The sequence below is a fragment of the Argentina anserina genome, chromosome 2 (assembly GCF_933775445.1).
Source record: "Argentina anserina chromosome 2, drPotAnse1.1, whole genome shotgun sequence".
In the NCBI taxonomy this organism is placed as follows: domain Eukaryota; kingdom Viridiplantae; phylum Streptophyta; class Magnoliopsida; order Rosales; family Rosaceae; genus Argentina; species Argentina anserina.
Window position 1 is genome coordinate 58,863 of NC_065873.1, and position 26,075 is coordinate 84,937.

The following is a 26,075-nucleotide window of genomic DNA, read 5'->3' on the forward strand; positions in this document are numbered from 1 at the left end:
TTATGCCTGCACACCTCGATGATGAAAATGACAACCCTCCTCCACATGTCGTAGAATAGGCAACTAATTTTGGAATTGATGTAAACAAAGTATTATCTGATAAAGTTGGAGACCCGGAAAATGATTCTGATAATGCTAGTGTGTGGGGTGGTGTAGTAACTCCAAATAGTTCAGATAGTGATGATGATGGTGGTGGTGGTAGTGGAAATGGTGATGGTAGTGGTGGAAGTCGACAGGGTGGTGGAGTTAAAAGGTTTGAATATGGACAATCTTATATAGGTGGAAGATTTGAGCAGTTTACTTGTGAAAAGTAATTTTAATCATACTACTCAAGATGAGAATCATGGATCTAAAGCAGGTGGTCATGGTGCGCAACATCAAAATAGGTGCAGGAAGAGAACAAGAGGAGACATTGATGATCAAAGTATTTCATCTGATGTTAGTTCAATTGCCTTAAGTTTTGATTTTATCAGTTTAGGCACAGAGCACAGTGAGATGTCAAACGATTCACATAAAGTCAATTATCAATATGGTCATCGTATTTACAATTATGGTCAGTTTGGAGACGTTTATGATCAATTATCGAGTTGGGTTCATCCTTATTATCCATTTCTCGGAAATACTATTAGTAGCTCAAAAGAGATATATGACTATCATGTTAACCATTACAATTCGTACTATATGGCTCGTATGTCTTGAGCAAAGTATTGTATTTTTATTGATCAACATGCATCTTTTCAAATACCTAGAGCCTCTTTCTGATATTAGATAAAATTAATAATTGTATTTGTTTGTATGTAATTCAATAGTAAATAAATAAATAATTTCGGAAGAGGAACAAATATTTTTTTTCCAATATCCCCGATATATCCGATATCTCCCTTTTTCAAAAAAAAAAATGGTATATCCTCCGATACCGATATTTTGAACCTTGGATACAACCATATATTTTGTGTAAGATTTATAATGATGCATATAAGAGGTACAATTACAACTCAATCACTAAACCTGATACAGATTAGATGTACAACTTTGCAATTATCTATACATGAGATATCATATGGATGATAATGCCAAGATAAGAAGCTCTAATACTGGTACACTGGAAAGATATGGTGCTACCATATAGGCCTACACCTTTATCTTGGAAACTCACAGGGAACCTTTGAGAATAGGAGTCTTGTGTTTTGTACATAACGGCTTACCCAAATCTACCCGTAAACATCTTGTGTATACAACTCTTACAGTACTCTAAGACATGAACAGTTAACAACATTAATGTGTGAGTCTGGCATATAAATGTGTCATTGGAACTATATAACAATGCCATCCATATTCAAATTGTGAGATCACAGCTGAAGTAAAGCAGGACAGAAGATTGTAGAATATCTACAATGAAGATGAATAAGAAACCAATTTGCAAATTCAGGAAACAAAGCAACAAAAGTATCTTAAACAGAGGAGCTATGATACTATTAATACTCGAGTAATCATATGATTTGATCTTTGTAAACTGTCTCTTACAACAAATGCATCTGAAAGTTCATCAATAAGTTAGGAAATACAAATCGCTGAGATTCTCTTTGGAATAACCATCAGATCATCAACAAAACTCCCTCTTTCATGGTCCGACTTCCAATACCACCCTAACATAATCAATACAAAACCGAGTCATAATGAATCATTGAAACAAACCTAATCACTTGGCATCGCAACTGGAATCGAAGGGAAAATTTCTACAGTTAATAAAAGTACAAATTGGCGATTGGTCAATCTTACTGAACTCATCTTCACCATAATTATAGTTTTTTTTTACATTGAATCAGAAAATAGGTTGTTGTATTACCTAAAAATAAAGCTAAACTAAAGCAGGATAGACGATTGAGAGTTATGAATAAAAAAAGAAAGCAATATGTAAATTAGCCAAAGCAACAAAAATATCTCAAACTAAGAGCTGTGATATTATACGAATCAAGTAATCATGAGGATTCGTTCTTACATTTTGAGTATCTAGCAAATTGCTATTTCATGCTATCTGGCTAATTTAATATTAAATCTATATGTTATGTCAAAAAACATAAACATGAAATAGATTAGATATAGCTACCAACTCCTACTGAATCATATGAAATTAACCTCAATTTTCCATGTAGGCAAATGATTTAAAGTTTGTACCCTGAAGAAAAAGTTGAGCCAATTCAACTTCCAAAATATGTTCTTAAAGGATAACCGAGACTTCATCAGTCTTAGAACAGATTTCATGGAGAAAAATGCTCATAAGTCATAACACCCCAATTCAAAAGGAACAACCAAATCGAAGCTTACCCGAGACTGAATATGTCAAAAATCCATGATTGTGCTCTCTCAACTTCTTTTTGTAGATCAAACCAAAACCCTACAGTTGAGACTTGTCACCATCAATGCACGACAAAAAAAATTTGAACTGAAAAGCCAAAATTTTTTCATACCCATAAATCCATAGTTCACCACCTAGAAGTTACATGCACATGAATCCAATCGAATCCCTCGAATTGATCAAATGAGTCTACACCAGGATGATTGTTATCCCCCTTTTTTCATCAAATAGGTTTGAAGAGTATTGGATAATTGAACTCATTGATTAAGAAATAGAAACTTACAAATATGGTCCTTGGGAGGACAAAGATGTAGAGGAGAGGGGAGGTCGGGGAGAGACAAAGAAAAGAGAGACACGTAAGGATGCTTCCAAGTGGCCAGATCGCTAAGAAAGAAATCCATATCAGTGCAAAAGGTTCAGGATCGAGCGTGAAGATGAAGAAAAAGTTGACGCGTGGCATCATCACCGTGTTTTATACCTAGTCGAATGGCAGGACCGTAATTACCACAAAACTGAGGGTAGAACTGTAAATTTATCCTTAAGAACAGTAAATACGAATAGAAAGCACCGAGACTTGAACATTACCGTGAACAGTTGAACAGTTATGAGAACAGTAAAGGCGATTGTAAACGGACTGAGATCCTCTCCTAATGGATTTTTTCCTAATATTACCTAATAAACAGATCTTTGCCATCCATTATTAACCAACAGTCAGGATGAGCCCAATTGTTAAAAATTTATCCTACCATTCTCTCACCTAATTCCCTCTCTCTCTCTCTGCCCCAACTCTTCAGTTTTTTTTAATTGAAAGCTTGCAAAATTGCCATTACATGAAATAAGGTTCAGACATCAAGATAGAGTAAAAATATGAAACTAGTCGTCCAAAAGGATTGAAGTTCAAACATATTGATGTTACTACAGATTCTAACAGCAAACATAATGTATCCAGTTCTTCCAGAGGCTGTATTCCACACGTGCAATTCAATGTCTACTTAATCTTCTTCTTTGGCCTCAGCTGGTTGTTGTGTCCACACTTCTTCTTCATGCAGTTGACAGCACGGGGGTGAAGGCGTGCATAGCACTTGCGGCAGATCATCTTCTCTTGGTTGTACTTCCTAGCCAATGCCATGAGAGAAGACTCAATAATACCACCACGAAGCCTCAGAACCAAATGCGAGTTGATTCCTTCTGGATGTTGTAATCGGCGAGTGTACGGCCATCCTCGAGCTTCCGGCGAAAATGAGCCTCTGCTGGTCCAGCGGGATATCTTCCTTGTCCTGGATCTTGGCCTTGACGTTGTCGATGGTGTCATTGGACTCGACCTCGAGGGTGATGGTCTTCCCGGTTAGGGTTTTCACAAAGATCTGCATCTTCTCCGGCTCTGTGTTACCCTCTCTCTCTTTCTCTCTGCGGCCCCAACTCTTCGTCATTTCTCTTCATTTTCTTCAGTAAATTAGATCTGCAAGGATAGAGGTCGGCGAGGTAGATGTGCACATAGTTGAGCGGCTGGTCGAGAGTAGGAGATCTTGTTCCTCACGAGGTTGCAGTCGAAGTGGTAGAGGCAGAACCGGAGGTAGGGGAAGGTGGCGGTGACAACGCAGCGGAGGTTGTCCCGGCGGCGGGCGCGCGGCGACGAAGTGGAAGACTATGTTCTCAGGACAGGTGGCGTGCTGGAGGATGGAGAAGACGCCGGCGATGGAGGTAGGTCATGGCGATGTGGATGATCGAGGGGTTGTGCGACCGGGCGTCGAGTGGGGACCACGCCGTCCGGGGCTAGCCGCAGCCATTCCAGAATGCTAGAGCTTCTCGGAACTTATGGGAGCTCTACGGCGGCAGATGTATGAGAGAAGAGAATAAAATGAAGATCAACCTGCATAATGAGAGAATGAGATCAACCTGCAGATCTAATTTACAGAAGAAAATGAAAGTGACGAAGAGTTGGGACTGAAAGGAGGGAGAGAGAGAGAGAGAATTGGGTGAGAGAAGGGGAGGATAAATTTTTAACAATTGGGCTCATCCTGACTGTTGGTTGATAATGGATGGCCAAGATCTGTTTATTAGGTAATATTAGGAAAAAATCCATTAGGAGAGGATCTCAGTCCATTATAAACTTGAAAATAATAGTGAACAGTTGAACAATACCGAGAGTGCAGAATGCTTAATATTTAGGAAATTTTTCTAATGACTATTTTACATTTTATTATTATTTGTGGATATTTTAGTTTTTAATATCGCTATATTAAAAGAGACGCATCCGGTAGCAAAAGTCAATATGCACAAACGAATCGAGAATGAAATGTAACCAAGTGACTTGATGTCACAAGACACCGCTGTCCTACATATGTCCAAATCTAGTGAAAATTTAGTAAGATTTGTAACTCTTAACTGTAACCGTAACTGACGAGGCAATCACCAAGGGGAGAGTAGTCCTTGCAAGACTACGATACAATTGAATTGTGCGAAACTGATTAAGTAGATCTTAAGCAATCTTAATGCCGCAAACTCGATTGTGAAGTACCCAAGTAGGGGTCATCATGGGCCAGACTTGGCTAGCCCTACTCTAAAGTTTAGGGCCTAGGGTCGGGTCGGGCCGGGCCGGACTTTGACTTAGTCAACAAAATTTAGGGTCGGGCAAAGACTTCAAAATGCAAGACTCATCCCGCCCTAGAGGCCCAATCTGCAAAGACCAAAAGGGCCGGGCCTAGCCATTCTTAAAAATTAGGGCCATGCTGGGCTTTTGTTTAATTCATAATGGAAAAAAAAAAACAAGTATATGAGAAGCTAGCCATCTAGGTTATTGAACTTTCAATGCATATATTCAACTATTCAAGCTTCATATGAAACATGATTCTCATATGTTTGGGAGCCTGTATTAATTCCAAAAACTGAAGCTCAATTCATGCTCTAAATATCAAGTCATTCTACTAGAAATTTTCATTTTATAATGAACTACCTCAATACGCCACTAAGGCTACAAAAGATAGAACCTAAAGATTGTAGTGTGTCATGCAAAAACTGATCAAGTCTTCATCAATTCTCAAAAAACCTTGTAATATCAAAAAGAAACCCAATGTACCTACAAACAGATGGATGGTTTAGTAAATCATTCATCACATAACTTAAATACAAGATAAATGATTCAATCAATCATAGATCAAACAATTTTAATAAGCACAACAGTCAATTATTTTGATGTAAACATGACATACCATATTCAAAAGGTTGCTTCTCTCAATCTTCTATCGGCTCGACCACTTGGTTGTTTGAATTAGCACGTTCAAGTGCAATCATATATTCAGGTCTTACTCGTTTTGCAATATGTTCCTCTTTAATTCAAAGATCTTCTTGATCCTTATCTTGCTCCATCTTCTCAGCCAAGCTCTAATCTTTTAGGCAAATAAGAGCTTGTATGGTGCTTGGGTTTAGACTCGCCCTCTTCTCAAATACTACTCTTCCACCGGCACTAAATGCAGCTTCTGAAGCCACAGTGGAGGTCGAAACAGATAGCAAGTCACAAGCTATCAAAGAAAGCACTGGATACACTTCTTCATGAGATATCCACCAACCTAAAATGTCAAATACCATACTATCAAGAACTTCAAGTATAGTATTGCAAATCAGAACTTGAAGAAGTGGAAGTAGAAGTTGCATTCTTAGCCCTTTTTAAAATCTCCTCAGCAAAGTCCTCATCTTCATCATTGGGTAAAACAACAGAATCATATGTAGATGTAGACATATTTGAGCTTAAAGTAGTAGTGCTTTGGACCACTACATTCTGCTTGTAAATTTCATGCAACTCAAACAATTGATTCTTAAGACTAGAAATATTAGTATTAATTTCTCAATTAGCAACATCCATACTTTTCATCCATTGGCTAATTGTAAAAAATTAATATCTAGGATCCAAAGCAGCTGCAAGACAAAATACATCAGGGAAACTTTTCCAATACTTGGAAAATTTTGATTTCATGGCACCTAAAGCAGCAACAATAACATGATAGCTAGCATATTTATTAAAAGCTGCATTGATTCTTACCAAGCATGCAATAACACAACATGACGTTGGATAATACACAGCACACAAGATTTTTGTTGAAGAATCAAAACCTTTAAAAAGCAACAGACAATGCTAGAAATTAACCAATCTTCATCAGTGAGAAGTGGTAAAGTAGCATGACGACTACATTGGTTTAGTTTATGAACATAATGATTCAAAACAATCTTATACTTTTCAGCTAATTGGAGCAAGTCATATGTGGAATTCCACCTATGAGGAACATCAATATCAATATTTCTCTTTGGCATATTCAAATTGTTAAAACAATTAACCCAAAACGCATGCCTTTTACCAAATGAATCCATACTCTTAACTCTATTAGTGATTTTAACAACTGATGAAGATAACAAACACAAACCATCTTGAACAATAAGATTCAAAATGTGAGCACTACATTGCACATGAAAATATTTTTTAAGGACGAAATTGACCATAAGAAAACCAGGGAGTAATGTAGCAATAACATCATTATTTGTGGCATTATCTAAAGATATTGAGAAGATTTTTTTCATGAATGCGCCAAGAAATCAACTCTTCATTTATGTGATTAGCAAGTGTCTCACCGCTATGTGGGTACTCCATCATTTTATAAGTAATGATTCTTTTGTTCAAGTTCCATTTTTATCAATAAAATGAGCGCAGTTAAAGACATATATCCCATATTAGCATGTGATGACCAACAATTAGAAGTCAAACTGAATTTGCCCTTAAAACTTTCAAGTGTTTTGAGCAACTCATTTCTTTTTGCAGTAAAGAGTTTTATCATATCCCTTTTGCAAGTAGAAGCTGATAGTCCTCCATATTGAGGTGTAAAAGCTCTTTTGACCAACCCAGTAAAATCATGTGTATCTACGAATGTAAAAGGATCTTCAACTCTAATTACATAGTCCACTACTTCGTTTCTAGCAGTATCCTTATCGTAAGACCAATTTGCTATATTCCCACTAGAATCAGAACCTATTGCCTTTTGAGTCTTATAATCATGTGCTTGACTACCAACATGAGTGCCCCAATGCCTACGTAAATGGCTAGTTCCATTACTTCCTCCTTGTACCAACAATGTATTGCAAACACTACACTTAACATATTTAACAGTAACATTATCCTGAACAACTTCAATCTTTTCAAAAAAACTCCAAACAGATTCTTGTTTTACGGTCTGAACTCTAAGGAAATGAGTTTAGGTTGTGGAGCTGTTGGTGGGTCTGTTGGGGTTGTTTGAGTCACTGAAGTTTGGATGGGGTATATGGAAGTAGCAAACATGGGACTAATTGTTGACTTAAACATTTCATCCATGAAACTATTGAGAAATTAAGCAAACAAAACTCTGATACACAACAATGCAGCAAGGTCTTACACTACAACGTTAGGAGAACGGTTTAGAGTTTACTTGAAGTTTAAGATATCAAATACAGGAGCAACCCCCATTGAACATAAAACGAAGCTCATCGTCCTTCCAAGTCTTTAATTGCTCCCATCTCTTCCAATGTTATATAAAAAACAAAAGAAGCTTGGTAAGTATGATGAATTATGTTTTGGAAAAAGCAGAGAAGAGCCCACATATAATTTTGAAAATATTGATAGTCATACCAGTCATTGATTTGCTGGAGAAATGAAAGGAAACTTTTTCACACGGTCATGTTTGGAAGATCAAAATAGGTTGTTGGTGTTTATGTTTATTTATAGAGGCTAGACAAGGAACTAGATTGCAATGAACATATTTTTGGGTCTAAATGTCTAACGGTAACTGATAAAATGGGGATTTGGGGGTCTGTGAACAATGGTAAAAAATTCAGTATAAACAAGCCCCAAAGACCAAATTAGAGTTCTAACAACCAATTTATCTTCATATTTTCTAATAGGAAAAAAATTACTTTATAAAAACCCAAGACCAGTTCTTTTTCAGATGATGATTTCAAGATATGTTGACATGATTTCAAGATATAACTTTTCCTAGAAACCTATTTAAATTGTAAAATCTATCAAAAATCAATCGTAAATACTATGTGAGTAATTAGATATCAATATCAGCCATAAAAGATTGAAAGGCTTGAACATGTGAGATTGTGAGCCAACCACACTCAAACCAAAGGCATCAAAGTTTAAAAAAATTGCCGTATTCACCAAAACAATTCATTCAAACAAAGAGTAGAGAAACCGTGAATCCATGATATTCTGGAAAGGTAACTTGCTCTAACCTTCTCTTTCTCCCCGATAGCAACTTAGTTATTCTCAAAAGTGGCTTTTCTCTTATGGTAGAATTCAACCTTGAACTCTTCAGCTTTCTCGACGGTAAGTGAGGCAACTGATTAGGAGTTGGCGCCGATGCAAGGTCTTGGTGAGGCCTCAAAATTTCCTTAGCGACGAGGTCAGACTGGAGATGGAAGCAACGAGATTGGATTGGAAGCGGAGGTGATGATGAGAATTTGGGAATATTGAATAGTCGGAAACAAATATAGAAGATGAGAATGATGAATGAAGTGGCGGGGGATAACCCACTAAATGTTAGATGGAGATATGGAGTTAATTAGATACCTAGAGTTTTGAAAAAGTCCAGACGTCCAGTAGTCCACTAAGACAATATTGGAAAAAAATGGGCCTCATTTATTTGGAATGAGTTAATTAAGATTACCCCAATGCCCAAAAGGCCAATACCCTCACGGCCATACTCCCATTAGTCTCATAGTACTATTATGTATCATGTATGTAATAATTAATAACTAAAATTAAAAATAAATTAAAATTATAGGGTAGGTTCGGATAGGGCTTTTAGGGCCGGGCCGGGTTTGGCCCTAAAAGGCTCAATAGGGTCAGGCCGGGGTTCATTTCGACAACCTTACCCTAATCGAAAAGGACTTGAGCCGGCCTTTGCATTTGGGCAGACCAGACGACCGGGCTTTAGGGCGGGCCGGAGCCTTAGGGCCGAATGATGAGACGTATACCCAAGTAATGAAAGATTTGGCCCTCCAAACCAAAAGAGAGTCACATACTAAGTTAGCAAACACCAACCTCCTAGATCACAAATACGAGCCCAAAAGTGATTGGGCCTTAGGAGCAGAGTCCATCTCATCTAATACAAAACCAAAATAGCCCAAAATTGAGAACCCAGATCTAATTTAGGCATCCAACTCAGACCTACCGACACGCATCCTGCTCTAGACACCCTCGCTAGTAACCTTCGTCGTTGTTCCGCCATTCTTCGCCAGAAATAGCACAAACCAAACACCACCTTGGAGGTAGTATGTCATGCCACCAAGCATAAGTATTAATCTCTCGGCAGACCTAGAAGCCACGATAAGACTCAACCATGACATCTTTAGCGTAGCTCGTCATACAAACTTACCAACGACAGTTAGAAGTCACTGAGACCTCGTCGAGAAGCCACCTTTTCAACATCAACAATATACCTTGAGAAGAAGACTTGAAGACTAGAATGAGACTTTGCATCCCACATTGAAGAACAAGTAAAGGAGAGTGGTTCCCTTACTTATAAAAGGGACCACTCCTCCCATTTAGAAATGATCCAACTCTTCCACTTGTATAATTGTAGGCTATTTGTCTATACCTAGTAAATTCAAGTGGAGTAGTCTACCCCAAAAGAGGGAGATGAATCACTATAGCTCTTGTGTTAAAGCTCACAATAACCCATTATTACATATTCATAAATAGTTAACTAAGTGGATTAGACCCACCCTCAATCCACAACATACGTAAGGCCCAAAATCCTCCCCTTCAGATCAAACCTGCTTATCCGACCACCAAGCATACGCCTTGTCTCCACTATTAGGCGAGCCGAAGAAAACTATTCCTCTAACCCCAACAACAAAATGTCATCAAAAAAGAGGAAATGAATCAAATCTCCACGAATGCCGAAAACTAACCAACGACCTCAAACTCTGCCGTGATTTTGAGATCATGGATCCTATGATTGGTTTGGGTCTGCTAATGTCATGCCCTGGTCTCAAGATCGGTGGGTTTTAAGCATCCAACGCCGGTTCCAACACGTGATTTAATTTTATAAAGAGGAATGTATGAAATATCACTTTTTTCTAGGCTTGTCAGTTGTGAAATTTTAATTAAAACTCGCAAGCGCACAAATCGTCTTTAGTATAGTGTCCAAGTACAAGGTCGTTCAAACTAGGGATTGATAATTGATTTAATCCTAACTTAATTTATCTAAACTAAGAACATAAAAACAATCAAAATATGGATTTTTAGATTTTCAAATAACAAATGAAACAAACAAACAAGATGAAAAAATTAGGGTATCAGAATCAACTACTAACAATTATATTTATGTATCAATGTAACTAATTGATTCTTCGTCTCTCTAGATGACAATTCTCGTATCTAAATCTAGGTACGACACTTAGACCATAGTTTTCCTTAGGTGTATGATACTCTCCAAGTACGACAGATTTCGTATATCCTAACATGCAGTCTATCCAAGTACGACATAAGTTTAATATGAATGACTGTTTACATTCTAGAAAACAAGAGAATCATGAACCATTACTTTAGGTATGACAATAATGTAATTCACAACTCTTAATTACAAGAAGCTAAGTTAAATTATATTGCAGGTACGCCTCAAATTCATCTTCTAATTACTATATGCAAAGTCCTAAGGTGATCAATCAAAGAACTTAAACATAAAGCATCAATTCAAATGTTGACTAAGAAATCATCATAAAGAAACTATAAATTCATCAATTAAAACATCAAACTACATAAACAATCTTGAAAGAGCATCATCCTAACCCTAGAGAAAAGGTTTGACAAACTACAACTAAGAAAAACATAAAAAAACATAGAAGAATATAATGGTGAAGATGGATAGATGGTCTTTGCTCTTTTGACATCTACATTGTGCTCTGGAGACCTCTCCTCATATGAAATTGGTGTTTCCTTATATAGGGAAGATTTTTACTCATCTTTGACTTCAATTTCCTTGTAAGACTTGGACTGAGACTCCTAACTTGATATGAAATGGGAAAACCTTAAAATATCTCTTGTAAAAGTAAGAATCCATTTAATATTTGCATCTTCATCTGAATCATTGACCTTAATATATTGAAATTGAATGCATTTGGCAACGCAACTTGAGTTCTCCATGAATGTTAATGAACCCGAGCAGATTTCAGCTCTGACCTCTCATCACTCAAATATCATAACTTCCTCTCAGAGTATCCAATCAAGATCCGTAACTTCCTATATAAAATATACTTATGTATCTTTCCAATGATATATGACTCATGGTCTAATTCGATCTGGAACTCTCATAGTAGCTCGGCAAGATTAGACCTTCTTCATTGGTAGATTCTAACAATGAAGAATATAATTATCATTTAATCTTTGTTAGCTCATTTTAGTCTTTTTCTTCTATCTTTGACACAAACCTTTAAACACACTAAAATAACATAAATCAATAATAAATTAGAGAACTAAACATATAAACCAAAGATATGAGGGATAGAAATATAGGATAATATGAGTACATTATCGTCACATACTCCTTCCCAACTTGACAAATCTATACTTTTATGCAAAAAATAATATAAACAAATGGGTAAGAAAAAAGAAGCACTCAATGAGTGTATCATGTAATATATTAGCAAATCAAAAAAAAAACATACCCACTTATTTCACCATGCATGCTAACACGTGTCCCATGACACTTTTGGGGCTAAACTGATATGGGGATAAGATGTTGTCCCTTAATCACTACGCAAAGTTTACACCAATACAAAGGCACCATGTCACCAGGTCGATATAATTTCGACAATAGTTTGAAATATCACTAAAAGTAACTCCAAGACTTTGAAAAATTTACTAAAAAACTGGCGGTGATGACCTCAATCTACAACGTTGTTTGGCGGCAGAGGTTTTCTCTTTCGTAATCGTCAGGTTTTTTGGTTTCCACTTTGGATCTCAAAACAAGGAGTAGTCAATACGATAATAAAGTAAATCCGATACTTCACACAATAATATAACATCACCCGAAGCTCACGTACATATCAATAAATCTCTCATAAAACAATATAACACCACAACGCACACCAAACAAGGGTCACATACATCCCTTCAATATTTGAAAATATATCTGAGGTCCACTAGTTCATCCCCTCTGTACTAGTGACCTAGTAGCATCTGCTACACTATTGGTTCATCCCCTCTCTTTCGATATCATACTCTTAATAACATCAGTAATTGCCGGTTCATCCCCTCTCCCGGTTCTAGTAAATGGACTAGTCTCGCTAATCAAAATAACATTTCACAACCATGCAATGTGCCCCTTGGAACAAATAAATAGGGCAAACGTCTGTTTAATCCCTATACTTTTGGTCGGTCATTCATTTAGTCCCTGAAGTTTCAATATCCTCTATATAGTTCTCGAACTTGCAACTTTTAATCTACATAGTCAACTCCATCAATTCCTCTGTTAAAATGATGAGGTGGCCGTTAAATATTCTCCAAACAAAAATATACATTTACCAAAATGTCCTTATATAAATGTTTTCTTTTTATTTTCTTTAGTATTTCTTTTTTTTTGTTTTCAAAATATTTTTAAGAGATATGAATGCCTTTACTTAACAAAGTCATTTTCATTGTTTCCTTGTGTTTTCATATAAATTTAACTTAAGGTGAAAATCATAAATTTATTAGATAATTAAAGAAAATATTAGAAAAATAACCCTAAACCTAAAATTACATTACTATCCTTACTTAAAAAAACTTTCTTTCTTTGACGCCAAGCCTAGATGAACCATCGGTGCTGTTACCCTCTCTCTCTCTCGGCCTCAATGAATCATTAATGCCGCCTCATCTCTCTTGATTGTGGTATCATAATGCGACATGGAGATCAACACTAGGCCAATTATGCCTTCAGGCGACATATGTGTTGTGTCGTTTGAGAAAATTTAAATATCTCACCTAGTAGCATGGCGTCGTTATAACTATCAGGTGACATATAATATATGTCGTTGGAAAGTGGTACGCACCGAACCTTTTACCCTTCCTTACGATTTTACTTTTATCTTTTACTCGAATCGAGAGTCATTTTAAGTGTAGCGACTCTAAAAGTTGACTTTTCGATGTGCAAGTGTTTCGAGAAAGATCCTTCACGGAAGTTGTAGAGCTCGTCGATATGAATTCGTAAACATGTGACATGCCCAAATCGGAGTTCATATGAAAAATTTACAAAACAAAAGGGTATTTGGACATTTTTTGAAAATAGTATAAATAGGGGGTAAAAAGGGGAGAAATGAGATTTTCGTATTATTCAAATTTTCTTGCCACTATTCACCCAAGAAACCCAGAATTTTTTCGGCCGCCTGATCTTCGTCATCCCGCCACCGGTCTCATTCGCTCCGCCTCATCATTTCGAGTCGTTCCATACCGGTTTCACGCCACGCCAACCGTCGTACACGACGCTGTAACGCCCGCAAGATCCGACTGAAAGTCAACACTCATGTGCGCCCTTTTCTAGTGAATTCGGAGCTCGAGGCTATTGCAGATCGTCTTATCCCTTCCTTTTAGACATGATTCGATCGGATTTGGGCGACGATTCGAGCTACATCTCGATTTGGACTTCACTGCTTGTATGAAACTTGTTAATCTGGATGAAAAATTCAGACGAAAGTTGGAACAGTGCACCGAATTACAAATTAATGACGCAAACCTCCATTGTTTCCACTTCCAACAAATTACAAATTAATGATATAACATTACAAGTATACATAATTTAATGTATAGTTAGGATCTTGAATATGACAATTTTACGTTCATATTGCTTTTTTTAGTCTAAAACCAAATAGTTACTACATAGATCATAATGATCGATTATTATTTTTAGTTTGATGATGATTAGTTATATCATGTCAAAATGTTATCAATGAAACCATATAAGTATACCTAACCAAATGTACACCTTAAAAAAATTTAACCCTCTCTTGTTCGAGATGGTAAACTGCTTTTTAAATAAAATATGATATTTTAGGAGGCCAAAATATAGTCTGGCCCAATATAGCATTAGGGTTTAACTTTAGATTTTGTTTGGGTTTTTTTTTTGACACGGGCGGATATAGCGGCAAAGAAGAGGGCTGGGTACGCGAACACACGGTCAAAGAGTCAAAGTTGGCAAAAATTAGACTGGACAGAAAAAGAAAGGGGAGAGTGTGTGGATTGTGGATTTTGGGTGGCAGTATTTCAGTTTTTCTTCCTACAAACGCTCCCCACTTTTATCTTTCCTTTTTCAAATGCTTGCTAATTGCTATCACTTGCTCACAGTTTGATATTATTATAATAGTATAACGCATTGGAGATCCCAATCGCAATCCCAATTCCAATCTCAGTTTCAGTATCTCACTTTGTTGTTAATGTCCGGCATGCTGAGATGGAAGAAGCTAAAGCATATAGCACAGTTCCACCAGCGGTTCACTCAAGTATCCGCAATCTCCACGCACCTGAACCACTTGAATGTTCATCGCCGGAGGGAGTCTCTAGTCGGAGTGCAGGCGCGCTACAAGTGGGACCACAGCGGCTCCAGCACCACTCGTAAAATCAGGGCAGAGGCCAACTGCCCGCGCTGCTCCTTCAATCGCATGGACCTCATTTTCTCCGATCGCCGCTTACCTAATTTATCTCCTTCTCCGCCGCCGACGGAGACCTCTGAGCTTCAGTATCAGGCCCTCAATCTCTGCCCCAATTGCAAGACCGCCTACTACTTCCGACCGCACCAGATTGCTCCCCTCCAAGGCACTTTCGTAGAGATTGGCAGGCTCAGCAACACTAACGCAACAACCTCTTCCCATCGTCACGCCACCAAAATCAAAACCAATTCCAGTGCCGACCTGGGGGCATCCTTCTGGGACACTTTGAGAACATATGCTAATGCTGGGGCGTCGGAGCCACCTCCGCCTCCCAATGGACTTGCTGTGCACACGCCCCCGGGCCCACCTTTTGCACCCGGAGTTAATGTCATTCGGGCCCCCGCCGGAGATGGTGAAGACAAGAAGACGTCCTGGGGCGGCTCCAATTTGGGAAAGGATTTGCCGACGCCCAAGGAGATCTGCAAGGGCCTCGATAAGTTCGTTATTGGCCAGCAAAGAGCCAAGAAGGTTCCCCCATTCTACTTGTTTGCTCCTATCTCTGCTTCATTAATTTCATGCTCATTCCATGCTACTCTGACATTTTGCTACATGCCTTGCAGGTGCTTTCGGTAGCTGTTTATAACCATTACAAACGAATCTATCACGCCTCCTTGCCCAAAGGGTTGGTCTTCACTTTCCTCTTTGCATCCAATCATATTCATGCTCTTAACTCTCTGTCAAGTCTTTTCTTCTTCTTCTTCTTCTTCTTCTTCTTCTTCTTCTGTTTAAACACAACATTTCTTAATGCTGTTAGACATGACTCCTATCTGTTCTATGGATTTAGTACTATGACTGAACCAATGGAGTTTGATTCTAGGTCAGCAGCAGAATCCACAAGTCTAAACACAATAGATAAAGAAGATAATGTAGAGCTAGAAAAGAGCAACGTGCTCTTGATGGGCCCAACTGGATCTGGTATTTAATATTTCTGAAGCACTCTTATCAACTTAAGCACTCCACTTGTTTCTATTCTTAGCCTGGAATAATGAACTAAGGTTATACATGACTGTGGAATTTTTATTTTATTTTGGATACGACAGCAAAACCCCTTAGGATGTTAACTTCCCCTCTAACGATGATATCGTAAAACAGGGAAGACGTTGCTGGCAAAAACACTAGCTCGATTTGTGAATGTGCCATTCGTCATTACTGATGCAACAAATTTAACACAGGTGAGTTCTTTTTTATAGTGATTTATTGACAACTCTTATGAATTGAAAATTCATGCATACTAGTCTTGAATTCAAGCTCATCCATTTTACTGCCTAATTTGAGTAGTTTGTATCTATCAGTAATTGCAGTGAATAGCAAGTTGGCCTTGTCATAAAGAAACACTCACTTCTCATAGACTATAATCAACCATGATGCATGTTTATAGGGTGGAAATATCTTCTATCAATTGCTGGTAAACTGAAAGAAGCAGATACTGCTATTTTGCAGGCTGGTTATGTTGGGGAAGATGTCGAATCAATATTGCAAAAATTATTGGCGGTATGTATTGTATTTCACTCTTCTGCTAACAAGTAACTGACATTCCAGTTTTTTTTTCTTTCTTTTTTCGTAGATCCACTCATATATCTGTTACCTTTTCATATACATGTGTTTTGTTTATGTTCTATGTATTCTCCAATATTTAATAATCTTTGAAATGTGAATAATCTACTCCTTTCTCTGCATAATTTTTCTTACAAATTTTATGTTGTTTTGCATATTGCGAGAGTGGTGTAAGTGTATGCGTTATTGACACTAATGGATTTAAATCGAGGGTGCTAAACACAACCTGGTAAAAAATCACTTGACCAGATGAACAAGACTCATTCTAGTTATAGTGAATCTATAGACAGCAATGCAACTTTCTGCTTTGCCAAAAGCTTTTTTTTTAATATCCAAAAGTATTTCCTTATTTGTATAAGCTTGATGAAAATTTTGTCCGCTGGAATTTTCTGCATATTTTAGATTACAACTTAGTTAACCGAACGTTTGATGTCTGTATAAGCTCTTGACTGCAAGGTTCTAACCTGTGCTCTAATACCTGTTACATCAATGAACTCACGTGATTGTTCTTGTAAATAGGCAGCTGACTTCAATGTACAAGCAGCTCAACAGGGGATTGTTTACATAGATGAAGTTGACAAGATAACTAAGAAGGTGCTGTATTTTAATTATTTCTGCATACTTTGTGGGCAACTGGGCATCATCATATTTTTTACTTTCTATTATTGGTTTTCAGGCTGAGAGCCAAAACATTAGCAGAGATGTTTCTGGAGAGGGTGTTCAGCAGGCTTTACTGAAAATGCTTGAAGGAACTGTGAGTGAAATTTTTTGTCTTGGTTTTACTGTTTTTATCCGGCTAACCTTTTGCAATCAATTTACTTTTGAATGCCTGGAACAAATTGAATGTTGGGTGTGGTTTCCTCCACCACATTGTCTCTTTTCTTGTCTTTTGAATCCGGCCGGTCACTTTCTAGGTGATTTAAATTCAGCAAAGACTGGTTGGAAAACAGTGAAAATAATATATTAAAAAGTGAAAAGGAGGTATATAAATTGGCACCCGAACCCAAGTCATGTACAAAAATGGAGTTCATTGAACATTACAACAGAAATGTCACTTTTGGCTGTCTGTTATGACTTATGACTTGATTATGGAAGTGCCATTGCTGTCGACATTTTGAAAGCAGAAGTTCATTTGAATTCATTAACACTTTTCAGGTTCCAAATTTGGTACTCCTTCCAAACCTAATTTTAACTCCTTGGCCTGAAGGCTGTACAATCTCTCTTGTACGATTTCCGTGCTATCCTTTTTTTGTCTCAACCACCATGTAGTTGATTTAGTCCGAATTGTCCTATTTTTATGTATGGCCTCGGGAAAGATTCTTTGTTTGATGAAATTTGAAAAAGTGCTCTTTGGGTTGGTCAATCATTTTACATTAGGTCTCTTGCATGCTCCACACTTTCTGACTGATCTCTGAATTTGCCTGTAACTTCCTTATTACTTTCAAAGTATTCATTTGCCATTTGATGATTACTCCAATCACTGTTGGAGCCAAGATTTCTATGGGAAATTGGAAGCCTTTGAAGTATTTCAATCTGGTGTTACTTTGATAAAATGATATCTCAGAACTGAGTTTACAGGTACATAACCCTAGACTCTTTTAGACACCCTTTAAACTTCCCACAACATTAAAGACTCCTAATCCCTATGTTGCATTGGATGCTAAGATATCTGTTAAGCAACCACCTCTCATCGGCTCTCTAAACAAAATAAGACATGAAAACAAAAACTACTAAAAGCATCTCCAACAACTTCCCCAGAATTTCTCTTATTATACAGAAGCAAAAAAGCACAATTTTGGATACATTTTATGGTTCAACTCCAACAGATACCCTATTTTACATTTATCATCAGTCTTCCCTAAATCCTTATCTAGAACTATAAAGAATGTTGTAAATATAGGGAATATTGCTTTTTCTCATCACATTCACTATGTTGAGAATAGTGTTTAGAGAATCCGTAAGAGCAAAACAACCAAATTTATCCCTAAAATAGAGAAAGTACAAGATTTAGGGAAGTTGTTGGAGTTGCTCTAAAAGCTTCTCAACAGATTGCAACTTTGCAAGGAGACTTCATCATTCATCTCTAAAACCTTTTAAAGGTATCAGTAAAAGTATAGAGAATGCTATTTTCGCTCTCATCCTCGATTCTTATTTTACGGATAGTGTTTAGGGAATCTGTTGGAGAGAAACAACGAAAATTTTCCCTGAGTAAAGGGAAGCTACTGGATTTTCTCTAAGGCTTTGGACATCTAATTACTTGGATCACCGTTATTTCGTACAAAGAAATCCGTCTGTTATCTCAGTGATATAAATTTGTAATCTACTATTTCAAAATAATTCTTGAGTCTTACTAATAAGGTGGACTATTTATTCTATCCAAAATTTAAACTTTTAACTTTTTTAGTCAAACTGTGTTTTTTATATTGATTTGTGTGTGTGTGTGTTTTTATATGTATTGATTTACGTGCGTGTTTTATTTTATTTTCAAAAAGATTCTTTTTAATGAGCCTCTAAATTGTAAGTTTACACAGGCTACATATCAGCTAAGCACGTTTAGTTATAATGAACTTGCCAAGTCGGAGTTATTAATTTAATAATTTGCCATCAGAGTTTTTTCTACTCACTAAAGACTACTCTGTGGTGGGTTCAATTTAATAATTTAATGTTTTCTTCTCTGTTTAGATAGTGAACGTTCCTGAGAAGAATGCAAGGAAGCATCCACGGGGTGATAACATACAGGTATGACATTTTGTAGCTTCAAAATTCGTAAATGTTATTAGAAAGTTTGTTCATATCATGTTAATTATTCCATTGGGCATTCTAGAACCTAGGTTTAGCTAGTTTCATCTAGTTTTCATCATATCTTACAAAATTCCTAATTTGATCAATGTGCATAGTTTGAAATCTTTGCGTTTTGGCCTAAACGTCATCTGACTAATACACTAAGCTCAGTTCTAGATGCAAAGCTGATCTGGGTGATGTAATGCTTGTGTGAGCTTAGCTGTCCTGTTACTGGCTGTTTCACCCAAGGCAACTGGTGGAGTATCAGCAAAGGACCCTGGATGCCTTAAGTTAGCAACAGTGACTAGGAGTAATTAAAAATGTGTACAACATTTAGGAGAGTAAATTATAAACGCAAGTTCTTAAAAAGGGAATTGTGAAGGTGTAGGATCAAGGAATGGTGATGTCTGTTCTTCATTTCATTGCACATATGCTACGACCATGGGAGTTTATGTATAATGGCCTGACAGAAACCATCTGGGGTCTGACTACCAGCTGGCAGCTGTATTCTCTTAAGACTAACTAATGATCCACTACATCAATTGAGCCCTGAGAGGAAGTACATTCCTTTGTCAAGCGTACGATACTGGTTACCCCGTGGGTTGTCTAGTCAAGGATGCCAAGCAATAGGTCCTGGAGGCAGAGGGTTCCCGTGGAAAATTAGTCATAGAGATCTTTTTAAGGTTATCTCATTATCAGTTTCCCCGTGTTGATTAAGGTCACTATGAATTTTGTGCTTCCACGTCAATGTTGCAAATTCAAAATTAGACTTGTCATCGTGCATCTTTTACTCATACTATATCATAAATTCTATCTTTAGCGACTCATCAGAACTAGGTAAAGTGTTTTACCATGAAAATTGTCAAAACAATATAATCTCCAACTAACTAGTTCACTATTACAGTTTTATGATCCTAAAACTCATGTAATGACGTGCAGATAGATACAAAAGATATCCTTTTTATTTGCGGTGGAGCATTTGTAGATCTTGAAAAGACCATTTCAGAGAGGTATGTCCGTATTTTCCTAGGCAAATTCTTTTTCTTTTTGGCTAAACATATCTAAGAAAACTATATGTATTTCTGACCAGACGACAAGATTCTTCTATTGGGTTTGGTGCTCCTGTCCGTGCCAATATGAGAGCTGGCGGTGTAACCAATGCAATAGTGACATCATCTTTACTTGAATCGGTATGATTCAGACGTTTCAAAGTCGCTGATGAATACAAATTTTACCTTTTCTAATTTTCTTTTATGGAACACGAATTTATCAGCTTGATACAAAGTAATATGTTTTTTTCCGTATGGTCTGAAAACTGTATTTCAAATTTCCAGGTTGAAAGTGCTGATCTCATTGCATATGGACTCATACCAGAGTTTATTGGACGTTTTGCAATATTAGTTAGTTTATCTGCCTTAACTAAAGACCAACTTGTTGAGGTAACAACGAAAGCATTTGTATTTGGATTCACTGCCCTGTAGGTGCTTCTGATCCTACATACAATATACTGTACCTGGAAAAGATTGCTTTAGAACTTGTAACAGAATAATTCCTGTGTTAGATTTTACTTAATTAACCGTCTCAATGCACTGAATGAGCTGGCATCTAATGTCAGCACTGACCTTCTGTATATTCTCCTTTTTATTTTTTTTTACAGGTACTTACGGAACCCAAAAATGCCCTTGGTAAACAATACAAGAAACTATTTAGCATGAACAATGTGAGCACGTTACATCTGCTTTTTTTTTTTTGTGTTTTTTGTTTACACATGTTCTGCTACTAGAGTTGAAGCTTATGTATCATGATTGACTAGTGTTAAGACAGGAATCTTATGATTTCATTAGAGATATCATTGAGAGGGTGGGGGACAAGCCAGGATGGTGGGATCAAATTGTTTCTATCATTACAATGTTTGCAAACTTAACTAAAGCATCAACTATATAATTACTTTCCCCAGGCATGAACATTGAAACCATTTCAGGTGAAGCTGTATTTCACGGACAAAGCACTGAGACTCATGGCAAATAAAGCGATGGCTAAGAATACTGGCGCCAGGGGATTAAGAGCGATATTGGAAAGTATTCTAACTGAAGCCATGTATGAGGTGTGTAGAATCCACTGCGTATCTGCATGATTTGGAATGAAAATAATGTACTGTACAGTTTACTAATTATCTTGATGTGCTTTTGTCTCAGATTCCAGATGTTAAAACAGGAGAAGATAGAATAGATGCTGTAGTTGTTGATGAGAAGTCCGTGGGTGCAGAAAATGCCCCTGGATTTGGAGGGAAGATTATTCGAGGGGATGGTGCGTTGGAAAGATACCTACGAAAAATAAAGTTGAAAGAATCCGTGGTATGATTCTGCAAGTTATTACAGTTTTCCTGCCTTTTTCTTCTTATTTTGTAGTGTTTACTTTTGTTATGAATATACTGAAACAAACTAGAAAAAAGAAGCCTCTAGGGCAGCTGGAACTAAAATTGTCAAAATCATAGCCACTTAGAGAATATGAAGGAAGGCCTCTAATCCGAGTGAGATTCCATTCATCGTGTCATCATCATGGGTTTGGCAATCCTCTGTAAAGATTGCTTCCGGTTGGTATAGTTGAATCACTTGAAATCTTGAATGATATCTTTTCAAAAGGCACGGGAAAGCCAATAACCTTCTGTAGTCCTCAATAGATCAAGGAATGATGAACTTGCCAATCGTGTCTTCCTGTTTTGGTTATATCCTTTTAGGATCCCTCAAATAATTTCAATTACCTCATTGACCTTCACACCTTAAATCACTAGTACCCTGCACTTCTAATTTCCTCACAGGTGCCCATGGACTCACCAATGTAATCGATCTTGTCTGAACCTTAGTTCTCACCAACGTAAAAGATTCATTAAAATGATGAGCACAAATGATTTATGGCGTACAAGTCAGGTAGGTGAAATGAAATTACTCTATTTTATTATCTACTTGACAGTTTTTTTTTTAGTCAACAGTACATGCTTTTAGCAAATTATTTGCGGGGCGGTCTGTCTTTTTTCTTTCTCATGAAAGTGGACGTTCTGTTGAAAATACAATTTCTGGTTGGCATGGACTATTTAGTAAAGAATTTGTGGTTTCTAGAACACTAGAAAAGAGCAGACTAAAAATGAACAGAAGACATTATATAGAAACATTCTACCTGTGCAGGAGTACGTAGAGCCAGCTGAAGGGGAGTCGGAGGGGGAATCAGAACATTCCAGAGCTATGAGCATGTAACATTTATACCATCATAGTTTTGTTTTTTGGAAAGATTATCAGGGTTATAATGTGATAAATTTCTTTCTGACTATTTGTAAAATTAACATTCATAATCTGTTGTAAATACCCTATTATAGAAGAAGCTATCAAATTACTGTAACCAGAAAAAGGATGCGAAAAAATGTAGCATGGCTGATTTATTTAAAACACTACGAATTTCGTTCTTAACGAATTTCCTCCATTGTAGACCTTAAAAATATTGTTTTCTCCATTATCGCTGCCCCTGTTTTAGGGTGAGTTGGGAAAGAGTCAATAGCTCTAAGACTAATAGTACCATCATGTTCTGTCACTGGAAGAGTCTGCATTGAACCATGAGCATCACTAACCATCTTTGTCTATGTCATGTGTCCACATATCAACCGTTCATTTGATCAGTCAATTTAGATGCTATTTCAGTGTTCCAATGATGTCCTTTACCAAACTCCGTCTTCTCTGATGATCTGCCACCCACAGCTCGCCATATCAGTCTCATTCACTTCGCTTCTTCATCATCAATCCCTTTATGCTCATAGATTGTACATGCTTTGAGGTTTGACGGTAACATATCGAAATGAAGCTAGACGGTTATGACCAAATTCTGCAATATCCGGCGTATCCGACGAGACTCAACGACTCAAACCCACAGTGGTGTTCCTTTTGAGTTTCTATTCATCAAGAGTCCTATATTAATCGAGTTTAGCAAAATAGACAAATCTGGGTTCACACCTTTTCGGCTCGATGAATGATTCTTCTCCAGCAACCCTTGCTCGACCTTCGACGGCCATGGTGACTGATATTGTCACATTAGAGTTTGAAATCTATTGCACAAGTTGGGAACGGAGATGGATTGACAACCAAGGTATCCCATAATTGAAGTAAGGGTATAGTTGGAGTTTTACTCATTCTAACAGCGATGGTTAATGGTGGCGCTGGTTCAATCCAGCCGAACCCCCTATATGAGTATATGGTGATTATTTATCTTGCGAAAGCAGTGAGTCTGTAAATCTACTATACATAAATCTACTAACTAAACCTCCAATTCATCTTTACCACTAATGGTATCTTTAGTTTTCATAATTTTGAGGGGGTATTCATGGGCGACATTTTAGTTCTTGAGTTTACCCAAAAAAAAAAAAACATTGAACGATCAAAGTAGTTGTAACGCCCCAAACTGCACCTCACTAGCTTAAGTACGTCACAGTGCTGCAAGTCTATAAAACATAAACCGAAAACCTGATTTACATTTTAAAAAACGCAAGGCATTTTGTGAATAATTTTTAGTAAACACAACATAAGCTTTAAATAAATTTTGAGGTGAAATATGTTTATCACAGAAATTTACATATCCGTCTATAACTTGATACAATTAACAAAATGAAGTTAACAAACTTGATGGAAATAAATATACAGAGCTAAAGAAACTAGCTCTAACAAAGTTCTAGAATTCAATATCCAACTATGGAATCTGAAAAGAAAATCGAAAGACAGTTTACCAAATTTGAACAACACACCCAACTTCATCCATTGCTTTCCTGTACCAGTACACAGTACTTGCACATACACTGGTGTATGATTTCTCGATAAGATTTGAAAACAATTAAACAGTTGGGATCCCAATAAAACATCTATAAACCAAATCATAAAAATGAATGATAAACTTTAAAACAACTTGACTTGAGAATCGGTGCACATTCTCAATACGGCGCGCCAAAACCAAATAGTATCTGATGGCCGGTCCTATAGACCAACTACACGACCTTACCTCAAATATACTATAACAGGTAAGCGTAGCAAGAGCGTTCGCTACCACACCAAGCTACACAACGTTTCGAGTTCGTCCTTAAGATCGGAACCCGCACGACTAGTGTAACTAAAATCCTCCGGAGGTTAAGGGGATCAAACCCAAGGAAATCAGTGTCACCCTTCGCTCTCAAGCCATCACATCTCCTGTGGTTAGGTTAAATACAAATGTATTAAAACAACCGAACCACACATGCACCATTTTGCGAGTCACGAACTTTCCATTTCCATTCCTCGGGTAACTGGAGTCCCTAGAGTCCGACAGATAGTCATTAATATAATATCTACATATTTATGCAATCACTACGAAATAAATCATCTAATCGACATTTCTTTACGTTGACCACATACTTGACATTGTCAATATGACAACCAATCTAGATATCTCAATCAAATGCACGATTAGTTCCGATTACGGAATACTAATCAAAATGCAAGACCAACATGCATATATTTTCAATTTCCGTCGCATAGTAATTTTACACGATCCATAAATTTACTATGCACACCCATAAATTAATTATGAGCACCTAATCCATTTAATCTCCACCACCGCACAGCCAACCAAGCAAAATAAGCAAAAGAGTACCATATCAGATCCTTGGTCATGGTCTCCTATAACAATCAACTCAATTTCCCAGTTAAAGAACCTATTCACACTTACACATCATATGCTTGTGTGGATAGCTGCTGAGAGCATTCCTTTAGGATACCTTTCGGCTTCAGTAAAAACTCTTTTTGAAGAAGATTTGGCTCCGCATGTTTTATTCGATACGGGTAGGCGAAGTGACGGTGAAATTTTTGGTAGCCGTAACAACTTCTTGGCTAGACCGAGTTTGTAAACATCAATCCCTGGAACTAGAGCTGCTGGTGGAGGGGGTAGGGGAAGTATCAACCAAGCCTTTACTTTATTATTATGTTTTTTTTTGCTACCTAGCCTTTCTTATTCCCATCGCTAGCTTAACTTAAACTGAGGATATCCAGAATCTGGATTGGTTGGGTTGGCTACACTAGTAGTTTTGGACACTAAGCACTTCGTAAAGGAGTGTTTAGTTACGGATGATACAGAGCAGTTACTGACACTGTTAAAAAGACATATATAGTAGAATCATAAACATGAAGAAATAAAGAAACAATTGCAATTGCTGGAAATACTAAGCCCACTTAAGGCACAAAAATGGAGGGAAATCTGTTGAGAGTTATCATTGAGTGGGTACCTCGATTTAATATTTGTACTTGTTATTTTTATTTATTGTTTTTAGATTTTTATTTTAACCTTATATTGTTATAAAGATATTTGATAATTCATATATAATATAATAATTCTATTTATACACTGTACTAGCTTGACAATTTAACAAAACTCACTCACGGAGCTCCAATTACTATCAGAGAACATACAAAATATAACTAATGGTCCATCTTGTCTATTTCACTCTTTCAGTTTATGCACATATGCACATAGCCAAATCTGTAACTAAGTACATAAAACTAAGAGCTTCACAAAATACTAACGTATTCCACAAACTCCTAATCAACTCCATACCAATCAGCTGGACAAAACAATGATCAAAGACTTTCCAATTTCCCATTCAGTTACAGTA

General features: G+C 37.1%; 1 protein-coding gene, 1 long non-coding RNA gene and 1 pseudogene across 3 annotated transcripts; 1 reads left to right on the forward strand and 2 right to left on the reverse strand.

The window, feature by feature from the left end:
• Positions 1–1,378: 1,378 nt before the first annotated feature.
• On the reverse strand, positions 1,379–2,789 carry LOC126785315 (uncharacterized). Its single transcript, XR_007671039.1, has 3 exons — positions 2,640–2,789; positions 2,326–2,395; positions 1,379–1,646 (listed from the first exon to the last, which is right to left on the reverse strand). It is a non-coding gene; the product is annotated as an uncharacterized LOC126785315 (long non-coding RNA).
• Positions 2,790–3,168: 379 nt separating this feature from the next.
• LOC126784480 (ubiquitin-60S ribosomal protein L40-like) lies at positions 3,169–3,758 on the reverse strand (annotated as a pseudogene).
• A 10,842-nt stretch (positions 3,759–14,600) lies between these two features.
• LOC126782924 (CLP protease regulatory subunit CLPX3, mitochondrial) lies at positions 14,601–22,867 on the forward strand. 2 transcript variants are annotated; one of them, XM_050508278.1, is made up of 15 exons: positions 14,603–15,532; positions 15,625–15,686; positions 15,882–15,979; positions 16,157–16,236; positions 16,505–16,555; positions 17,138–17,212; positions 17,295–17,372; positions 19,301–19,357; positions 20,339–20,409; positions 20,490–20,589; positions 20,734–20,838; positions 21,057–21,119; positions 21,381–21,503; positions 21,595–21,753; positions 22,582–22,867. In XM_050508278.1, exons 1-15 carry the CDS (start codon positions 14,792–14,794, stop codon positions 22,648–22,650), a joined length of 1,932 nt encoding a protein of 643 aa, XP_050364235.1. In that variant the 5' UTR covers positions 14,603–14,791; the 3' UTR covers positions 22,651–22,867. The 2 variants fall into 2 exon arrangements, with proteins under 2 accessions (XP_050364236.1, XP_050364235.1); XM_050508279.1 differs by lacking the exons at positions 21,595–21,753; positions 22,582–22,867 and having other exon boundaries at positions 14,601–15,532; positions 21,357–21,503.
• The last annotated feature ends 3,208 nt before the right edge of the window (positions 22,868–26,075 follow it).